The following is a 15,041-nucleotide window of genomic DNA, read 5'->3' as shown; positions in this document are numbered from 1 at the left end:
TACTGCATCACCTCTCTTTAGTATCTCTCATGAAAGTGGTGTAATGATTTTGATATTCTGGTTTTCTCTGGAATTGTTTCAACAAGCCTCTAGCACGATGCATGGCTGCTTGACGATTATTTGGTAACTGTGGAGGTTTTCCCTCCCTGAATGGTAGTGGCATTTCATAATACCCACCTTCTCTCTGCCGAATACCATTTGATACAATTTCTATAATCTTTATGTCTTCCTGAGACATAGTCTTATAATCTTCATCTCTGAAGTCTCTTTCTACGATACTCAGCAAATCAGCAATGGTGACTTCTTTGATTGAAGTTTTATATACATACATCACATTTGTTTGCTTGTCAGGTTTAATGGGAGCATGTATGGTTCTGCTAACAACCATGGGGGTGTGACCAAATGCATCACATTCCTCTGAAAGTTGAGTCTGAGATCCACCAACAATGTTCCAACCGAGTTTAGTTTCTACACCATATGGTTGATTGCCAGTGCCTAAGACGCAATTCTGAGGTGCTAAAGCACTTGGGCAGTTGTATCCAATTAACAAACCAACTGGGCAGTCCTGCTTAGGAGTCAACAGATCTGCAATCCTATGAAGGTAAGACCATTCACGAGCAGTTTCAGGTGTTGCAATGTGGGACCTGTCCAGTGGGATATGATCTCAGGAATATGTTGTTGGGAAAGGAATCATTAAATCCTCTCACCACAAGATTTTCATGATTTATGATTTATGACTTTCTACAAGGTCTCCCTTTGAAGTCATTGTTGACAAACGTAGCTTTGCTGGGCTAGAGTGTGCTTGTAGGTCCTCCCCGACCTGGTCCAATATAAATGTGACATCTGACATAGTGTCGAGCAGAGCATAGACCAGCATCTCACTGCCTGGGTTTTCCTTGCACAATACCCATACTGGCACTACCATGGAGGAAACTGATTCTTTGTTACCGCTTAACACTTTATGACAGGTAGCTTCCCTTTGTTTAATCTCATGGGTTTCAGATGTCTTGTTACCTGATTTTGAGTATTTATCTCTGTAATGCAAACTAGTAGGGTGTTTCTTATGAGAAACCTTGCACTTGCACCTGTTGATGCACTGTCTTGACTTCTTCAAAACAACCAAAACAGAGGCCTTTCTTCATGATAAAGTCTCTTCTTTCGTCCATGGTTCTCCGGGGAAAGTTTCGACAATCTTGAACAGTGTGATTTCCCTTATCACAGAATATGCATTCATTTGATTTATCAACCGTCTGAACTGTAGTTGCTAACGACCTTTTCAAGGGTTGCGAACGAGAGTAATTATTCGACTTCGTGTAAGTATGATTATCGTTAAAATCCTATTATAAACCGCATACCTAATAGTAACCGCACTCCCGATTTCGGCTTCAGTGTTAAAGAGTTCTCACCAAAAATTGAAAACATGAGAAGTACCTATTACTAACCGCACCTCCAATTCAACATGACTGTGACCGACTTTGTTTCAACGAGCTGGTACATTGTTCCTAATCCTATTCATTTGTTTCAACAATGTGCCTAAAAATATTCACACCTCTTTATTGTTCAGTAGTGTTAGGATGTCAAACACGCAGTGAAACTGCTTTTGTCTTGTGACAACTTTTGTCATTACTCCTTATGAATACGTCCGTGTGTCGCAAGTTTTCGACAATGAGCTGGTATCACTGAAAAGCTGTTAAATTCTTTTTCAATGCTCAGTTTATTTTTCGAAAACAACTAATTTCTTGATTTAAAAAAAAAAGTCATGTCGTTTTCCCATGGAAATCAAAGCCAAAAGATCGCACTACATTATCGGTAAATCGCTTCCGGGTTTCGTTCACCATGAAGTCGGTGACCTGTAATTAACATATTTAAATGAACTAAGGTAATTTGAACACGCGGGCACCATCCAGCATTTTGATTGGTTAATTAGCGACTTGACCTACTCGGTCAAGTAATGTCTCGTGTGCATTCAAACTACGTGGCGGTTGTCGCATCGATCGTTTACATGTGACCGAAATAATTCGCTTACGGTGAAACTAAGTTGAATTTTACTTGCATTTAATAACAATTCAACGAATTTATTTTTTGTGCGTTGTTATAATCACTACTGAGTAATAATCAACAATTTCAACAGTTCGAAAACAAGTAAGTTATTCACTTGTGAGCCGAAGCATGGCCGGATTGCATTACCGTACCCACGGTACCATACTTTTTTAGTGCCGTACCATGATCATTTTCTACTAAGCAATGCATTAATGTTTGTTTTTATTTGAAACTTCTGTCAGAATATACTTTCCGCTACGAAGAAAAAAAAATGCATATTACATTAAATATACTGAGTATTTTTTTTCATGTGAACAGTTTTTTTGTGACGTGAGGCTTATCACTCTTCCCTGACATGTAAATTGGAGTTATGCTTATATTCAAAAGATTGTACGGTGTATTGTTTGTTTTGTGCGAGTGATGTGGGAAAAAGATGACTTGAGCTGTTGACCCCAATTTTTTATTTGATACATTGTAACATAAATCGCGGTTTATAATAGGATTTTAACGGTACCATCTGGTTCCATTGCATTAAATTGATTTGGTTCAAAGACTACGACAGAATCATTTAATATTTCTGACTCCTCCATAACAAAGGTAGCGAAGTCTCGAAACAACGGGTAACATCCACGCTCTCTTTTGTTTCTAGCAATAAGACGATTCCACCTATGACCTAACCATTCTGTTAGTTTAGATACTAATCTCCTGTTCTCTCTCATGTCATCAAGTATATGGAGTTCTCGGATTTCAGTAGCAGCCACAACACACTGTTGTAAAAAGTCTGCATATCTTCGTAAACCTGTTTTGTCCCTGGTTTGAATCTTTTGCCACAAATCAAGCTTTGATCTGAAAGCTTTCGCAATGGCGAAGGAATTGCCAAATCTCTTTTCAAGAACACATTTTGCTTCCTCAAAGGCATTTTGGCTTCCCTTGCCTGGCCTCCTAAATAACGTTTCAGGTAATGAATTTTCTCACCCTGTGGAATGCCTCTACTTCCAATTTAGTTGGTAAATGACGATAACCTTGGGGTTCAGGAGTAGGTAGAGGGCTTATAGCAATTGTCCGGGCAAACATTTCTGCTGTCAACTCTGAAGATGGTAGGTAAGCTTGAGTGTATGTGTTCATGTTCTTGGTGTATGGCGTTGGAGGAGCACATTTCTCAGGAGGTACGTTTCCCTTCTTTACAGTTGGACTTGTGAACAAGTGCTCAAAGATCAGACACTTTCTTTGACAGTTGAGATGTGCTGCGAATCGCATTAGAGTCATCTTTTTCATCGCCATACACTTTCAGTCTTGCTTCTTCTGCCTTCAACTCGGCAGCTAGTTTCTGTTCTTCTAATTCCCATCTCAAATTAGACATTTTCCTTTCAGTTTGTAAACTCTTTCGTTTTTTTTCCAAACTTCTTTGGTTTTCTTCAAACTCAATTTGTTCTATCATTTCTTGTTTCTTGTTAAGGAGTATTTGGGCTTCCAACTTAATTTTCAAGGCAGCTGCCTCTGCTGTGTCTTCTCGACGTCGGTATGAACTGCTTGAAGCTTTGGAATATCTGGAGACTGAAGATGCTTTTGATCCCTCATGCTTGATATGCAACCTTGACATGAGGTCTTTGTTGTTGTTAAAATCTATTTGAGCTTTATCAAGTTGATTGATGGCCTGTCTGGAGCTTTCAGAAATCTTGTCGAGAGCCTTTCCCAACACTGTACTCTCTTCGCCTAGCAGAACACAAAGATGCTCTTCAACCACATCTTGCAATACTTTTAAGCAGTTTTCAATATCCAATTTGACTGCTGTCAATTTCTCTTCGTCTATGGTTGGCTCAGTTACAAGTTTCTGTGCATTGTCTATAATGGTTATTAGATCAAAATAATGATTTTCAAAGAATTTACCTGTTAGTACTTCACTTCTATACTGTATTGCTTTTTCTGTAAGTTTCCGTGTTCTTTCTGACCTCCGCAGTTGACTTGTTTCTTCCTCAGTTTGACTTTCAACAGGAATTCCACCCAATCCCATCTGTGCCTCTGGTGGCACTTCATTGTCATGTGGACTAATGTCCGTTGGTGTGATGGCCTCATCAGCCATATCTGAAAAGAGACTATTAAACTGTATGGTTAAATTGAATCAAAATTGACTAAACCATAACTTAACAATCGATATGAAAAGGCAGATACGCTCACTATTTGGCTGGGAGTGTGGTAAACAAACAATCGTGACTACAACGGAAAAGCACAGAGCGCAAGGGTAAGCCAAGTACAGATGTCAAGCCTGCTAATAGCACAGATCCTAAATATGACACTAAAATTACACCAAGTTCAACAAATATTTGAATTATAAATGCGGAGTATCCTCAGTATGCAGATTGAGTCTTATTCTATATCACAATTCTCATTGGTGGTGACACCTGAGAGCTATACTGAATTTAAGCAAGTAACTCAATGTCCAACACAGTTCAAGTTTGATACTTAGTTAAATCAATGACATTCACTGTCTGCTTGTGTACATAAATTTCAAACGTTATATACGACATATATGTTTCATACAATGTTCAAATGTACTGGATCTTGCAATCTTGTGTCTATAAGTAACAATCTTCTGTTGTCAACGGTATTCTGTAGAATAGCTGTATCCTCCATCTGCTATATACAGTGCTTACGAGTGTCCACTGATTGTCTTTATAGTAGCGAAGTCTATCCGAGTGACATCTGGACGTTCAGCTTAGTATATGACACGATGCAGTGGATAGTGCAGGCAATTCCTTTCTTTGACCTCACAGCAATGACTATAGTTTCGACCAGAAATTGTTGACTGTTGAGTTTTGACTGTAGCTGCCCCAGTAACCAACGCAAAATACTGATGTAACCTTCACTTTATTTATGACGAACAAAATTGGGAAGATTGTAACATCGTCAAAACTGTGAAATACAAGAGTGTACGTTCAGAAAATAATAACATGGACTTACGCATTCGTATTGTAATAAGTACCAGAGCTACTATGCAAATAGATAGGCGATGATATACAGCATAGTGCGCCACCTTGTACATGTACATGTACTCACAAAATATAGATAAAGTTGTACATGAATCTGAGATTATACGAATAAAATACAAACTGTATATGGAATGTGACTTGCATAATCGTATAGAAAACGACTGAGAATTTTAGATGAGTGTCAACTCAACTACATGAATGTCAACTCAACTACACGACTGACAGCGACTCGGCATGTAAACTACGCCAACGATAAATCAACTAAATCGATAAGACTTCCAAAATAAGTCTAAACATAACAAAAGTCTTCTCAAATAATTCTCTAGTAACTCCTCAAACGTTACCTAACTGTTGGCAGCATAAACGATACTTGGGCAGCGAAAAAGACGAAAACTAGATGCAGTGAAACGAGCGTTTCACTTCCAGTGAAATCGAAAAATGGCGACTGTCCCAATCCTCGTACAGAGCGCGCACAACACCAAAAACTGCCGTGAGATAAATAAACGAGTGGAAGCACTAAAAGAATCAGGAACAAGTCTAAACAACAAAACTACAGTACCTTTTAGTATGACCTGTAGTAAAATTCGGAAGAAGACGTCTTTCACGTGTACATCACGCTGACAAATGAACGAGGCTAAACAAAGCAGGGAACGCAGCAAAGTTTCGGTTGCTCAGCAAAGGCAGCCACACTCCCACCCAAATCATCTAAGATGATTTCTAAAAAGAGGATGTTCGGAATAAACAAATATCGCCTTATCAATGTAAAACGTGAACGATCAAGGTCAACTATGTCTACTCAGTAGAAGAAACATTTCAATCCTTCATGACAGGAAATGAGAAGAATCAGCTTATGAATTGGACGGTCTAAAAACGTTCTATTGTAAATTGGCTTACCTGTTTTATCTAAGTTCGGAGTGGCCATTAGTAGCTTTACCTTTCTCACAAGACCATCACAAGAGGGATAGGTCTCTACCACTTTAGCCAATCTCCAATCTGAGCGAAAGATGTTCTCGTCCTTTAGCTTAACTATATCACCAACTCTGATATTTTTCTTTGGTACCTTGCCAGGTTTTCCTTGACTGAAGATTGTACAAATATTCTTTTTCCCACCTAGTCCAGAACAGATTGGCCAGATATTGGACTCTGCGCCACCTCTTTCTCACGTATATATCTTCCTTCACAAAATCTCCAGGAGGTGGAGGGGTGACAATTCCAGACTTCATTGTGAGGATATTGTTTGGCGATAGAGGAAGGAGTCCGTTAGGGTCTTCCAAATCATCCACCGTCAGTGGTCTGCTGTTGATTATGGTCATTGTCTCATACAGGAATGTAGCAAAGCTGATGTGTTTAGCTGGGTTCCATTCTGGATCAGAATTCCATCTAAGACACTTCTGTTAGTCCGGATCTGCCTCTCCCATACTCCGCCCATGCAGCTTGATGAAGTTTTCTTGCGATACTATCAATGTTTAGCTTGTTAAGATTCTCCTTCAGTTCATGACTCGCACCAACAAAGTTGGTTCTCTAGTCACAGCGAATCATGAGGACCTTTCCTCGAATGGCAATAAGGCATCTCAATGCATTGATGAACGAATCCGTAGACGTATCATCTAAGACCTCAATATGAACAGCTCTTGATGCGAGGCATGTGAAGATTAACCCATACCTCTTCAGCTCCTTTCGTCCTTCTTTGATCATAAATGGTCCAAAACAGTCCAGCCCACAGTGGGTAAATGGTGGAGAGCGTTCTGTCCTGTCTTCTGGGAGGTTTGCCCTTTTTTTGTGACACTCTTCTTCCTCTCAGTTTTTTGCACGTAACGCAGTTTTGGATCAGGGACGACACTGTCGTACGACACCCAATAATCTAGTATCCATTATTGCGAATCACATTGATGGTCATGCCTCGACCTTGATGATCTATGCGGTCATGATAATGACTTGCAACCAACGTTGAGAAATGATTTCTCTTTGGCAACAAAATTGGATTCTTCACTCCATATAAGAAGGCTGACCTTTTCAATCTGCCTCCCACCCGTAGCAAACCATTCTCATCAAGAAAGGGGTCCAGGCTCTTTAGAGGATCGTCTCTATGACTAGAAGTGTATCTCTTCTGGAGATTCTGTATACTGTCTTTGAATGTTTCTTGCTGTTTAACTCTGATAAGGTTTGTCTCTGCTAAGTTTCTAACCTGTATTTTGGAGAATAGCTTTCCCTGTTCCCTGAACATTCAACAATGACTGCCACTGCTGTCACTGCGTTTGAATAGCTAGAAAATCTGTTCATCCTCTCTGTGAAGCTAGTGAACTTCATTCTCTGTACAATATGTACAATATGTACTGTCGGTTTAACCTCTACATCATCTGGTGGGATTTCCAAGTCAATGTCTGCAGTCTGAGGTGAAGCCTCTGTTTCCCACAAAAACTTAGGGCCTGTAAGCCAGTTGGATTTGGCAATTTCATCAGCTGTTAGACCACGTGTGACATGATCTGCAGGGTTATCAGTGGTTGAAACATATTTCCACTGTGCTGGCTGGGAAACTTCTCTAATTCTTTGAACCCTGTTCGCGACGAACATCTTGAGTCTCTTTGTATCATTTTTTATATATCCCAAGACTACCTTGGAATCCGTCCAAAATGATGATTTCAGTCTCGAGAACCTTAGAAACCTTTGCTGAAATTGTTGCAGCTTGTAGTTTCAGTCTAGGTATAGTTACAGGATTCAATGGGGCAACTCTGGCCTTCGCCATGACCAAGGCACAGTGTACCTTTTCATCTGTTGTCTTCAGACGCACATATGAACATTGTCCATAACCAGAAAACAATGCGTCAGAAAAGTGGTGAAGTTGTACTGAGACTGCTTGACCCAAACCATCTGGAATGAAGCATCGCAGAATTTTGATCTCACTCAGTTTCAACAGCTCGGCTTTCCAGCGTTCCCAATCTGGACGAAGCTCATCTGGCAATGGGTCATCCCAATCTGCTCTGTCCTGGCACATTCTTTGGAGTATCATCTTCCCAACTAAGACGAAATAAGGCGAAACAAGACCTAAGGGGTCGTAAATTGAGGCAACTGTTGCTAGAATCCCACGACGAGTCAAGGGGTGATCCTTTAACATCAACTTAAAACAAAAGGTATCTGATTCGATGCACCACTGTATACCTAAAACCTTCTCTGGCGAAAAACTCTTCTGACTGGGTTCAAGGTCAGTCTGTGTTACAATAGCTCTTTCAGACTCTGGTAGACTTAACATTACCTCAGAATTATTACAACTAATTTTGTGTAGCCGCAAGTTACCCTTTTCACAGATCTCAACAGCATTGTGAATGAGATCCTTCATAGCTTCTACACTTTGTTCCGACTTCAACCCATGATCAACATAGAAGTTGTTTTTCAAGAATTCTGAAGCATTTACTCCAAGGTGCTTGTAGTCCTTGGCAAGTTGTTTTAAGCCGAAGTTTGCACATGCTGGCGATGAAACAGCTCCAAACAAATGGACTTTCATCCTAAAGTCAACTGGGGGTTGCGTGAAGTCTTCGTCTTCCCACCACAAAAACCTGAGAAAGGCTTGGTGTTCGGGCTTCACACGAAACTGATGGAACATTTTCTCGACATCACACGTCAAGGCAATTGGGTGTTCACAGAACCTGCAGAGTACTCCAATTAAGGGGATGATCAAGTCTGGACCTGACAAAAGGTGGTCATTCAAGCTTGAACCCTGGTAACGCGCGCTACAATCAAAGACAACTCTTACTTTATTCGGTTTTCTGGGGTGGTATACTCCATGATGAGGTATATACCATGGTGTTGATGTCAGTGGCTCATCATGTCAGACCATTACTGCATCACCTCTCTTTAGTATCTCTCATGAAAGTGGTGTAATGATTTTGATATTCTGGTTTTCTCTGGAATTGTTTCAACAAGCCTATAGCACGATGCATGGCTGCTTGACGATTATTTGGTAACTGTGAAGGTTTCCCCTCCCTGAATGGTAGTGGCATTCCATAATACCCATCTTCTCTCTGCCGAGTACCATTTGACACAATTTCTATAATCTTTATGTCTTCCTGGAACATAGTCTTATAATCTTCATCTCTGAAGTCTCTTTCTACAATACTCAGCAAATCAGCAATGGTGACTTTTTTGATTGGAGTCTTATATACATACATCACATTTGTTTGCTTGTCAGGTTTAATGGGAGCATGTATGGTTCTGCTAACAACCGTGGGGGTGTGACCAAATGCATCACATTCCTCTGAAAGTTGAGTCTAAGATCCACCAACAATGTTCCAACCGAGTTTAGTTTCTACACCATATGGTTGATTGCCAGTGCCTAAGACGCAATTCTGAGGTGCTAAAGCACTTGGGCAGTTGTATCCAATTAACAAACCAACTGGGCAGTCCTGCTTAGGAGTCAGCAGATCTGCAATCCTATGAAGGTAAGACCATTCACGAGCAGTTTCAGGTGTTGCAATGTGGGACCTGTCCAGTGGGATATGATCTCTGGAATATGTTGTTGGGAGAGGAATCCTTGACGTAGAGTTAAATCCTCTCACCACAAGATTTTCATATTTATGACTTTCTACAAGGTCTCCCTTTGAAGACATCGTTGACAAACGTAGCTTTGCTGGGCTAGAGTGTGCTTGTAGGTCCTCCCCGGTCTGGTCCAATATAAATGTGACATCTGACATAGTGTCGAGCAGAGCATAGACCAGCATCTCACTGCCTGGGTTTTCCTTGCACAATACCCATACTGGCACTACCATGGAGGAAACTGATTCTTTGTTACCGCTTAACACTTTATGACAGGTAGCTTCCCTTTGTTCAATCTCATGGGTTTCAGATGTCTTGTTACCTGATTTTGAGTATTTATCTCTGTAATGCAAACTAGTAGGGTGTTTCTTATGACAAACCTTGCACTCGCACCTGTTGATGCACTGTCTTGACATGTGGCTTTCTTCAAAACAACTAAAACAGAGGCCTTTCTTCATTATAAAGTCTCTTCTTTCGTCTATGGTTCTCCGGGGAAAGTTCGACAATCTTGAACAGTGTGATTTCCCTTATCACAGAATATGCATTCATTTGATTTATCAACCGTCTGAACCGTAGTTGCTAACGACCTTTTCGAGGGTTGTGAACGAGAGTAATTATTCGACTTCCTGTAAGTATGATTACCGTTAAAATCCTATTATAAACTGCATACCTAATAGTAAACGCACTCCCGATTTCGGCTTCAGTGTTAAAGAGTTCTCACCAAAAATTGAAAACATGAGAAGTACCTATTACTAACCGCACCCCCAATTCAACAAGACCGTGACCAACTTTGTTTCAACGAGCTGGTACATTGTTCCTAATCCTATTCATTTGTTTCAACAACGTGCCTAAAAATATTCACACCTCTTTATTGTTCAGTAGTGTTAGGATGTCAAACACGCAGTGAAACTGCTTTTGTCTTGTGACAACTTTTGTCAATACTCCTTATGAATACGTCCGTGTGTCGCAAGTTTTCGACAATGAGCTGTTCTCACCGAAAAACTGTTAAATTCTTTTTCAATGCTCAGTTTATCTTTCGAAAACAACTAATTTCTTGATTTAAAAAAAAGTCATGTCGTTTTCCCATGGAAATCAAAGCCAAAAGATCGCACTACATTATCGGTAAATCGCTTCCGGGTTTCGTTCACCATGAAGTCGGTGACCTGTCATTAACATATTTAAATGAACTAAGGTAATTTGAACACGTGGGCACCATCCAGCATTTTGATTGGTTAATTAGCGACTTGACCTACCTGGTCAAGTAATGTCTCGTGTGCATTCAAACTACGTGGCGGATGTCGCATTGATCGTTTACATGTGACCGAAATAATTCGCTTACGGTGAAACTAAGTTGAATTTTACTTGCATTTAATAACAATTCAATGAATTTATTTTTCGTGCATTGTTATAATCACTACTGAGTAATAATCGACAATTTCTACAGTTCGAAAACAAGTAAGCCGAAGCATGGCCGAATTGCGTTACCGTACCCACGGTACCGTACTTTTATAGTGCCGTACCATGATCATTTTCTACTAAGCAATGCATTAATGTTTGTTTTTATTTGAAACTTCTGTCAGAATATACTTTCCGTTACGAAGAAAAAAAAATGCATATTACATTAAATATACCGAGTATTTTTTTTTCATGTGAACAGTTTTTTTTGTGACGTGAGGCTTATCACTCTTCCCTGACATCTTAATTGGAGTTACGCTTATATTCAAAAGATTGTACGGTGTATTGTTTGTTTTGTGCGAGTGAGGTGGGAAAAAAATGACCACGCCCATTTAGTGATTGCAATATGTCCTTAATATAAACCACACCCCGAACTTGAGCAATTGATCCCAATTTTTTATTTGATACATTGTAATATAAATCGCGGTTTATAATAGGATTTTAACGGTACCATCTGGTTCCATTGCATTAAATTGATTTGGTTCAAAGACTACGACAGGATCATTTAATATTTCTGACTCTTCCATAACAAAGGTAGCGAAGTCTCGAAACAACGGGTAACATCCACGCTCTCTTTTGTTTCTAGCAATAAGACGATTCCACCTATGACCTAACCATTCTGTTTGTTTAGATACTAATCTCCTGTTCTCTCTCATGTCATCAAGTATATGGAGTTCTCGAATTTCAGTAGCAGCCACAACACACTGTTGTAAAAAGTCTGCATATCTTCGTAAACCTGTTTTGTCCCTGGTTTGAATCTTTCGCCACAAATCAAGCTTTGATCTGAAGGCTTCCGCAATGATGAAGGAATTGCCAAATCTCTTTTCAAGAACACATTTTGCTTCCTCAAAGGCATTTTGGCTTCCCTTGCCTGGCCTCCTAAATAACGTTTCAGGTAATGAATTTTCTCACCCTGTGGAATGCCTCTACTTCCAATTAAGGTGGTAAATGACGATATCCTTGGGGTTCAGGAGTAGGTAGAAGGCTCATAGCAATTGTCCGGGCAAACATTTCTGCTGTCAACTCTGAAGATGGTAGGTAAGCTTGAGTGTATGTGTTCATGTTCTTGGTGTATGGTGTTGGAGGAGCACATTTCTCAGGAGGTACGTTTTCCTTCTTTACAGTTGGACTTGTGAACAAGTGCTCAAGATCAGGCACTTTCTTTGACAGTTGAGATGTGCTGCGAATCGAATTAGAGTCATCTCCTTCATCGCCATACACTTTCAGTCTTGCTTCTTCTGCCTTCAACTCGGCAGCTAGTTTCTGTACTTCTAATTCCCGTCTCAAATTAGACATTTTCCTTTCAGTTTGTAAACTCCTTCGTTTTCCTTCCAAACTTCTTTGGTTTTCTTCAAACTCAATTTGTTCTATCATTTCTTGTTTCTTGTTAAGGAATATTTGGGTTTCCAACTTAATTTTCAAGGCAGCTGCCTCTGCTGCGGCTTCTCGACGTCGGTATGAACTGCTTGAAGCTTTGGAATATCTGGAGACTGAAGATGCTTTTGATCCCTCATGCTTGATATGCAACCTTGACATGAGGTCTTTGTTGTTGTTAAAATCTATTTGAGCTTTATCAAGTTGATTGATGGCCTGTCTGGAGCTTTCAGAAATCTTGTCGAGCGCCTTTCCCAACACTGTACTCTCTTCGCCTAGCAGGACACAAAGATGCTCTTCAACCACATCTTGCAATACTTTTAAACAGTTTTCAATATCCAATTTGACTGCTGCCAATTTCTCTTCGTCTATGGTTGGCTCAGTTACAAGTTTCTGTGCATTATCTATAATGGTTATTAGATCAAAATGATTTTCAAAGAATTTACCTGTTAGTACTTCACTTCTATACTGTATTGCTTTTTCTGTAAGTTTCCGTGTTCTTTCTGACCTCCGCAGTTGACTTGTTTCTTCCTCAGTTTGACTTTCAACAGGAATTCCACCCAATCCCATCTGTGCCTCTGGTGGCACTTCATTGTCATGTGGACTAATGTCCGTTGGTGTGATGGCCTCATCAGCCATATCTGAAAAGAGACTATTAAACTGTATGGTTAAATTGAATCAAAATTGACTAAACACTAACTTAACAATCGATATGAAAAGGCAGATACGCTCACTATTTGGCTGGGAGTGTGGTAAACAAACAATCGCGACTACAACGGAAAAGCACAGAGCGCAAGGGTAAGCCAAGTACAGATGTCAAGCCTGCTAATAGCACAGATCCTAAATATGACACTAAAATTACACCAAGTTCAACAAATATTTGAATTATAAATGCGGAGTATCCTCAGTATGCAGATTGAGTCTTATTCTATATCACAATTCTCATTGGTGGTGACACCTGAGAGCTATACTGAATTTAAGCAAGTAACTCAATGTCCAACACAGTTCAAGTTTGATACTTAGTTAAATCAATGACATTCACTGTCTGCTTGTGTACATAAATTTCAAACGTTATATACAACATATATGTTTCATACAATGTTCAAATGTACTGGATCTTGCAATCTTGTGTCTATAAGTAACAATCTTCTGTTGTCAACGGTATTCTGTAGAATAGCTGTATCCTCCATCTGCTGTATACAGTGCTTTCGAGTGTCCACTGATTGTCTTTATAGTAGCGAAGTCTATCCGAGTGACATCTGGACGTTCAGCTTAGTATATGACACGATGCAGTGGATAGTGCAGGCAATTCCTTTCTTTGACCTCACAGCAATGACTATAGTTTCGACCAGAAATTGTTGACTGTTGAGTTTTGACTGTAGCTGCCCCAGTAACCAACGCAAAATACTGATGTAACCTTCACTTTATTTATGACGAACAATATTGGGAAGATTGTAACATCGTCAAAACTGTGAAATACAAGAGTGTACGTTCAGAAAATAATAACATGGACTTGCGTATTCGTATTGTAATAAGTACCAGAGCTACTATGCAAATAGATACGCGATGATATACAGCATAGTGCGCCACCTAGTACATGTACATGTACTCACAAAATATAGATAAAGTTGTACATGAATCTGAGATTATACGAATAGAATACAAACTGTACATGGAATATGACTTGCATAATCGTATAGAAAACGACTTAGAATTTTAGATGAGTGTCAACTCAACTACACGAGTGTCAACTCAACTACACGACTGACGGCGACTCGGCATGTAAACTACGCCAACGATAAATCAACTAAATTGATAAGACTTCCAAAATAAGTCTAAACATAACAAAAGTCTTCTCAAATAATTCTCTAGTAACTCCTCAAACGTTACCTAACTCGTTGGCAGGACAGCATAAACGATACTTGGGCAGCGAAAAAGACGAAAACTAGATGCAGTGAAACGAGCGTTTCACTTCCAGCGAAAGCGAAAAATGGCGACTGTCCCAATCCTCGTACAGAGCGCGCACAACACCAAAAACTGCCGTGAGATAAATAAACGAGTGGAAGCACTAAAAGAATCAGGAACAAATTTAAACAACAAAACTACAGTACCTTTTAGTATGACCTATAGTAAAATTCGGAAGAAGACGTCTTTCACGTGTACATAGCACGCTGACAAATGAACGAGGCTAAACAAAGCGCGGGAACGCAGCAAAGTTTCGGTTGCTCGCCAACGGCAGCCACAGCTACCGTGAATCAAATAAACTGAAATATCTCAAACCGTAAACAAGTAAACAAAGAACGTCGCGAAAAAATAATAAACCTCACAAAACTCCACCATACAAAACTGAATGAATAAATAACAAAATAACTTGCGTCTTAAACTAGACGACGCGCAATTTGTTCAACAGTTTCCAGATTGTGACAAGAGATAAACAAGACCCAAGTCAAGGTACGTTTTGTTAAAGTGTCGATGGCGTTCCCTATATTACGAAAACAATTCAGGCAACAGACGGATATCTTCTGTTGTGTTGTGTTGTGGAATTTATACTGTGTCTGCGGAATTGTTGATTGAGGGTTCGAAGCCAGCAGTTAACATTTTGTTAGCCTGGTCCAAAGTCCCCTTTTTCTTATAGGTAAATGTGTCTGCAGCCTTGAC

The 15,041-nt window shown here is 39.8% G+C and overlaps 1 protein-coding gene across 1 annotated transcript; it reads right to left on the bottom strand.

The window, feature by feature from the left end:
• Nucleotides 1-7,614: 7,614 nt before the first annotated feature.
• LOC146734059 (uncharacterized) lies at nt 7,615-8,625 on the bottom strand. The gene has a single exon (XM_085508512.1). The coding sequence runs from the start codon at nt 8,623-8,625 to the stop codon at nt 7,615-7,617; it is 1,011 nt and encodes a 336-aa protein (XP_085364638.1).
• Between the last annotated feature and the right edge of the window lie 6,416 nt (nt 8,626-15,041).

This window comes from Saccoglossus kowalevskii, chromosome 15, assembly GCF_978046115.1.
Source record: "Saccoglossus kowalevskii chromosome 15, keSacKowa6.1, whole genome shotgun sequence".
NCBI lineage: Eukaryota > Metazoa > Hemichordata > Enteropneusta > Harrimaniidae > Saccoglossus > Saccoglossus kowalevskii.
Note: the sequence above shows the minus strand (reverse complement) of the source record. Positions and strands in the feature narration are given on the sequence as shown.

Coding starts and splice junctions, on each gene's coding strand:
- LOC146734059 (XM_085508512.1), bottom strand. CDS start 8,625: ATGTTCCATCAGTTTCGTGTGAAGCCCGAACACCAAGCCTTTCTCAGG.